Here is a 7,271-nt window from a genome sequence, read left to right as displayed (position 1 = left end):
CATAAGTCACCTGGTCAACCTTCCCCCGCTGCGGCAGGCTGATTACTATGACAGGTCACTGACTGGACTCATCATCCCGCAGTCCGCACCTCCAGCCCGGCGCTCAACCCCAGTCCCCGCCCCCCTCCCGGCACTCACACCTTGCACCTCCAGCCCAGCGCTCATTCCCAGTCCCCGTCTCCCTCTCGGTGCGCACTCCCTGCACCCGCCCAGCGCTCACTCTCTTCCCCCTCCCAGCGCTCACTCCATGTATCCGCCCGGCACTCACTTCTATCCCCCTCCCGGCACGTACTCTCTGCACCCTCCCGGTGCTCACTCCCGCACCCTTCCTCCGCTAATTTCACATGAGGCTGCCTGCCTCTAGACAGGGACACTGGCGCCGCGGCACCCCTGTCACTGTGCTGCGGCACCCCAGGGAGCCGCGGCGCACAGTTTGGGAACCACTGCCCTAGCTAATAACATTTTCCCAGGTGCAAGACTGTGTGCGTCTAGCTCCCATAGGGCATGATCGAAGACTGCCGGGGAGGGGGAGTAAAAGGGGAGGAGTTGGCCACACTGATTTACATTTAAAGTGCCCATGCTCCCTGTAGTCGTCCTTCTATTCCCCACTGTTAAGCTGCAGTGACACCTAGTGGATGAAAGAGAAACATACCGCATCTTTCACCAGCAAAGTCATCAGAATCTTCTGTTCAATCTAGCCTCCAAGTGGAGAATAAGAGTAGGATCCACGCAAGTCGTTAACTGTCCCAACTGTCATCTGTACATGCAGTCAATGTTTGACTAAATCGTCAACAACAGCATGTTTTGAGTGGGGGCCGTGGCGATATCGTCCAGTGTGTGTGCACTATATCGTTTTTGCCGTTGACGTCTGATAACTTCTTTAATCGAGAGGGTTGTTGACAAGCACCACAAGTCACAATGTATGGAAGATGTTTGTCTATATACATTCCCTTTATTAGTAAAAAACAACAACATTTCAACATGTTCAAACCGATAATTCATTAAATATGGTCTTAAATAGCACTAAAGCTAGATTTTCAAGGAGGATGTCAGAGTCCATTGTGCAGCACAACATATTATGTAAAAATAATGGAGATGTTTATGCAGTCTCCACCCTTTAATCTCTTCTCCCAGCATCCCCTGCAGCAAGAGAACCACAGTGGAGACAGAGTCCAGGAGGAGGCCTACAGCAGCATGGTCATGTGACTTAGATGGGCCAATGTCATTATATTCTGCAGCAAATCACAGGCCCAGAGTCAGATTCCAGGAAGGAGGTTTTCCGCAGCATTGTCATGTGATGGAGATCAGACAATTTAATTATCAATACTCTGTAGCAAATCACCGGCCCAGAGTCAGATTCCAGGAGGAGGAGGAGGAGGAGGAGGAGGAGGAGGAGGTTTACAGCAGCATGGTCATGTAATGGAAATCAGCCAATATTATCATCAATACTCTGCTACATTTTATTTTTCATTGTTAGTATCTCAGTCAGTCATGCACACAGCGTGGAAGCAGCTATTTCGTCGATTGGGCTGTACTAATGTATATGTGAATGTATGCTTTCATTTACATGGAACTAGCCCCCATCATATGCCCGATCTGTTTAACTAGTGATTTAATAATGGGAAATAAGCTTCTCAGACCCCTAGCATTGATATCCACCCAGGACACGCCTCCCCGTATGAAATCTCTGAGCCTCATGTCCTCCGAACATGTCCCATAATGATACTTTGAAGAAAGCGATGAGTCTGACAGTCCTACTAGCTTGCCACATCCTTGTTTCGTAAACCCCATCATTGCAGTCTGCATCCCGCCCTCTATCGCTCCCAGAAGCAGGGCCCTCCTTTCCTCAGGAATAGGTTCCTTTCTGCTTTGTCTCCTATGATGGAATCTCATGTCTTCTTGTGCTGCAGCTCCCTAGATGTTTCTGGGTGTGTTACTCGTACATTCCTGGTGTATCCCATCATATCGGGGGAGGGTGGTGATATGGTATTACAGGATGTGAAGCAGAATGAATGGCAATCCTACAGCCAAGATCATCCTCTTTTATAGATTATCCCGACGACTCTGCTGTTGATTCCATCATATCCTTGTTGTGTAACTTCTGAGAGTGTAATAAAGTAGGGAGCCTTCAGGTAGGTGGATCAGTGGCCCTTAAAGCTCCTTTTGGACTCACATATGGAGATCATAAGGAAACACATCCACTGGGATTCTACCTACTAATGGTGGCAACCTCTGTTTTGCATCTTACTTTGCAGCAAATTGCCATATACACCATCTCTATGTACAGTGCCAGGGACCCAGCATGACTAACGCTATGTGATCATGCAGAAGGTAATATGTCTGTGCAATGTACACTAAGAATATATAACTGCTGAAGTGCTGAGGGCACCCCGACTAAGCCCACCAAGGCTGATCGGGAAGATGCCAGCATCTGATCCACAGACAGAAATACAATTAGCTGTAGGAGCATAAAGGAACAAATAATAAGGTCATTATAATGTGGACGGAGCATAACCCATCATAATCAATGCCAAATAATCTAAAAAGGTGCAATGCCACATCAATAAAACCACAATGAGGTAAATCTCCAGGGATCCCATGTAGTCTGCTTCCCTCTGGATGCCGGGATCGGCTGAAGTTGCTGTACTGTCCCTTTTACCCTTCTGTCATAAGCAGCACTCGCCGCTCCTTGCCAGTTACCAGGAATGCTCGATTGTCGCTGGCATCGCTGTGTTAGTAACGGTTAGGGATACACAGCCGATGCCTCAGTGCAGGGAGCGTCAGTCTCAGCAAGGAAAGGTATTACAGGACTGTGTGCGGAGACTTATTACAGGACTGTGTGCGGAGCCTTATTACAGGACTGTGTGCAGAGCCTTATTACAGGATTGTGTGCAGAGCCTTATTACAGGAATGTGTGCGGAGACTTATTACAGTTTGGAGCCTTATTACAGGACTGTTGCTGATCTCAGACGTAATGGAGGGTGAAATGTTCTTCAGGATTATAAGCAGAAGGAATGTGATACATAGCTGTGGTATTCAAGTAATTTCTTGCGGGTTATAACGTCCAGAAACCAAATTTAACGGATCAACCCATCAAATCCACAAAGATCGCCTTTGTGGTGGTCTGTCCAAAGATAAAGGCTCCAAGTGTAACCAAGGTAACTCCATAACTGAGCAATGCCCACCAGCTGCAAACACCAAACAACAGTCAGGAGATCGAAGCAATGCATTGTCCTGAGCACTACACCCTGACTGATTGCTACATACCCTCCCCTATGTACCTACCACTGACAACTACTGCTACATACGTACACTCCACTGTGAACCACCACACACCCCGCTACATACACTACACCCTGCTACATACACTCCTCTGTGCACTACCACACACACCCCACTACATACACTACACCCTGCCTTAGTGCTACATACACTCCTCTGTGCACCACCACACACCCTGCCTGACCGCTACATACACTCCTCTGTGCACCACCACACACCCCGCTACATATACTACATCACGCCTGACCGCTACATACACTACACCGTAATAATATGTAATATATTCACCTTCGGCTCTTCTGCTCCTGAATTTCGGACAGCTTTAGGTTAATGAGGCAGAGACCTGATGAAGATAGACAGAATATCATTGCTCCGCACCAAACTAACCCAACATGAGACTATAAATCATAAAACAGACAGTAATTGTCCGAGTGTCACTAGGTTAAAGAAACAAAACCTCTTTGGGGACGGAACCCCCAAACCTCTTGCTAAACCCAACATCAAACAGAATTATTGTTGCCATTTTCAGCAAAAAGATCTTTGTTCTAACCTGGAAATACAAATATGAAACATGCGGCAAGTCCACCAATGATGGAGATGACTCTCCCTATGTCTGGAATGAACAATGCCAACAGCAGTGTGAGCACAAACCAGGCCACTGTCTGTAAGATGCGCCGGCGGCGTTCTCTGCCCGGTTCCTCACCAGGCTCTTGTGCTGTAAACCTCAGCCACAGTCCCTCTATCACAGCCCTGGGGAGCAGAAAAGCACATTCCATTACTTTACATACATGACATAGTGCTGATCGTCTTCTGCATAAGCCTGCTGTGCTGTGGCAAGGACTGTAGGCATGTTACTGAACCTATATATACACAAACACAGAAACGACAATGCCTGCATACTGTGTGTAAGAGCATCTCGGACCGTTGCACATGATTGGCCAGAGACCGTAACTCACCGCCCGCAGTAGTGCAGGATGGGGTATGACGTCAGCACACATAGGATGATGAATGCTCGCGCCACAGCAACTGGAACGTCATTGGATGGGAAGGAGAGTAGAACATCCTGGTCAACGCCAGAGCCGAACAACAAGTACCCACACACTCCTACAGGAGGAAGCAGCACAATGTATTACACAAAGCAGTACAGAGACTTATCAGGGCTCATTGCATCTGTCCTTCATGGATATATGAGAAAAATGCTCAGCACTCACTTATGTCTGTACATAACCAGCAGTGCACAGAAAGCTCAGAACGCGGACGTAAAGCTATGCATGGTCATCTCTTGCAGCACCTACATAGTAAATATTAAGGTGGTACCTATAGTGCTGCCATCACACCCACCCACAATATAAATGTCTGCTTTTATTGTAATTACATGTACGTGAACCACGTCATACTTCCCCTCCTCCAATACAGCGCCACACTGTGATCAGGGCTGGATCCCACCTGTTCCAGTGTAGACACACAAGGCAATAAACATGGCAGTGGTCACTATGATCCCCCAGCGCCGCATGTCCTGCTGCTCCATGCTCCCATACACCGGAACACTACTGACGTGGCACTGTCAGTGAGAGAGAGGAAACAGGCGGATTGTGAAGAGCAGCTGAGGCGAGACAAGTGACAATAAGTTGACAAAGCATCCTCCACATACCTGATATCCAAAGCATATTGTGGGGACAGCGTTAAACACTGCAATCCAGGAGGAAGAGCTGAGGAAATCGGTAGAGAGTCAGCATTCAGTGGACACATAGAGAGTCAGGTGGGACCAAGAGAGAGAGCGTCATCAGGCGGGACAGAGAGAGAGAGAGAGAGCGTCATCAGGCGGGACAGAGAGAGAGAGCGTCATCAGGCGGGACAGAGAGAGAGCGTCATCAGGCGGAGAGTGAGTGCGTCATCAGGCAGGACAGAGAGAGAGAGCGAGAGCATCATCAGGCGGGACAGAGAGAGAGCGTCATCATGCGGGACAGAGAGAGAGCGTCATCAGGCGGGACAGAGAGAGAGCGTCATCAGGCGGGACAGAGAGAGAGCGTCATCAGGCGGGACAGAGAGAGAGCGTCATCAGGCGGGACAGAGAAAGAGAGAGAGAGCGTCATCAGGCGGGACAGAGAGCGAGAACGTCATCAGGCTGGACAGAGAGAGAGCGTCATCAGACGGGACCGAGAGAGGGTCATCAGGCGGGACAGAGAGAGCGTCATCAGGCGGGACAGAGAGAGAGAGAGCGTCATCAGGCGGGACAGAGAGAGAGAGCGTCATCAGGCGGGACAGAGAGAGCGTCATCAGGCGGGACAGAGAGAGCGTCATCAGGCGGGACAGAGAGAGCGTCATCAGGCGGGACAGAGAGAGAGAGCGTCATCAGGCGGGACAGAGAGAGAACGTCATCAGGCAGGACAGAGAGAGCACATCATCGGGTGGGACAGAGAGAGAACATCATCGGGCGGGACAGAGATAGAGCGCGTCATCAGGCGGGACAGAGAGAGAGCGTCATCAGGCGGGACAGAGAGAGAGAGCGTCATCAGACGGGACAGAGAGCGAGAGCGTCATCAGGCGGGACAGAGAGCGAGAGCGTCATCAGGCGGGACAGAGAGCGAGAGCGTCATCAGGCGGGACAGAGAGCGAGAGCGTCATCAGGCGGGACAGAGAGAGAGCGTCATCAGGCGGGACAGAGAGAGAGCATCATCAGGCGGGACAGAGAGAGAGCGTCATCAGGCGGGACAGAGAGAGAGCGTCATCAGGCGGGACAGAGAGAGAGAGAGCGTCATCAGGCGGGACAGAGAGAGAGAGCGTCAACAGGCGGGATAGAGAGAGAGTGCGTCATCAGGCGGGACAGAGAGAGAGCGTCATCAGGCTGGACAGAGAGAGAGCATCATCAGGCGGGACAGAGAGAGCGTCATCAGGCGGGACAGAGAGAGAGCGTCATCAGACGGGACAGAGAGAGAGCGTCATCAGACGGGACAGAGAGAGCGTCATCAGACGGGACAGAGAGAGCATCATCAGGCGGGACAGAGAGAGTGAGAGCGTCATCAGGCGGGACAGAGAGAGAGAGCGTCATCAGGCGGGACAGAGAGAGCATCATCAGGCGGGACAGAGAGAGCGTCATCAGGCGGGACAGAGAGAGAGAGCGTCATCAGGCGGGACAGAGAGAGAGAGCGTCATCAGGCGGGACAGAGAAATAGAGAGAGAGAGCGTCATCAGGCGGGACAGAGAGCGAGAGAGAGAGCGCGTCATCAGGCGGGACAGAGAGCGAAAACGTCATCAGGCGGGACCGAGAGAGAGAACGTCATCAGGCTGGACAGAGAGAGAGAGCGTCATCAGGCTGGACAGAGAGAGAGAGTGTCATCAGGCAGGACAGAGAGAGCGTCATCAGGCGGGACAGAGAGAGCGTCATCAGGCGGGACAGAGAGAGAGAGCGTCATCAGGCGGGACAGAGAGAGCGTCATCAGGCGGGACAGAGAGAGAGCGTCATCGGGCGGGACAGAGAAAGAGAGAGCGTCATCGGGCGGGACAGAGAGAGAGAGCGTCATCGGGCGGGACAGAGAGAGATCGTCATCGGGCGGGACAGAGAGAGATCGTCATCGGGCGGGACAGAGAGAGAACGTCATCAGGCGGGACAGAGAGAGCGTCATCGGGCGGGACAGAGAGAGAGCGTCATCGGGCGGGACAGAGAGAGAGCGTCATCGGGCGGGACAGAGATAGAGCGCGTCATCAGGCGGGACAGAGATAGAGCGCGTCATCAGGCGGGAAAGAGATAGAGAGCGTCATCAGGCGGGACAGAGAGAGCGTCATCAGGCGGGACAGAGAGCGAGAGCGTCATCAGGCGGGACAGAGAGCGAGAGCGTCATCAGGCGGGACAGAGAGCGAGAGCGTCATCAGGCGGGACAGAGAGCCAGAGCGTCATCAGGCGGGACAGAGAGAGAGCGTCATCAGGCGGGACAGAGAGAGCGTCATCAGGCGGGACAGAGAGAGCGTCATCAGGCCGGACAGAGAGAGAG

At 51.8% G+C, this 7,271-nt stretch overlaps 1 protein-coding gene across 2 annotated transcripts; it reads right to left on the bottom strand.

Moving 5' to 3' along the window:
- Positions 1–925: 925 nt before the first annotated feature.
- LOC146051498 (sodium-coupled neutral amino acid transporter 7-like) lies at positions 926–6,478 on the bottom strand. 2 transcript variants are annotated; one of them, XR_014466836.1, is made up of 7 exons: positions 4,934–6,478; positions 4,729–4,843; positions 4,239–4,386; positions 3,833–4,032; positions 3,571–3,625; positions 2,942–3,188; positions 926–2,823 (listed from the first exon to the last, which is right to left on the bottom strand). XR_014466836.1 is itself a non-coding variant. In XM_083167888.1 (6 exons), exons 2-6 carry the CDS (start codon positions 4,808–4,810, stop codon positions 3,086–3,088), a joined length of 588 nt encoding a protein of 195 aa, XP_083024014.1. In that variant the 5' UTR covers positions 4,811–4,843; positions 4,934–6,478; the 3' UTR covers positions 926–3,085. The 2 variants fall into 2 exon arrangements, 1 of the variants encoding a protein (XP_083024014.1); XM_083167888.1 differs by having other exon boundaries at positions 926–3,188.
- Positions 6,479–7,271: the final 793 nt, after the last annotated feature.

The sequence above is a fragment of the Crinia signifera genome, unplaced genomic scaffold (genome assembly GCF_055691185.1).
Source record: "Crinia signifera unplaced genomic scaffold, ASM5569118v1 HAP2_SCAFFOLD_100, whole genome shotgun sequence".
NCBI classification, from domain to species: domain Eukaryota; kingdom Metazoa; phylum Chordata; class Amphibia; order Anura; family Myobatrachidae; genus Crinia; species Crinia signifera.
This window is presented reverse-complemented; position numbering and strand designations above follow the sequence as displayed.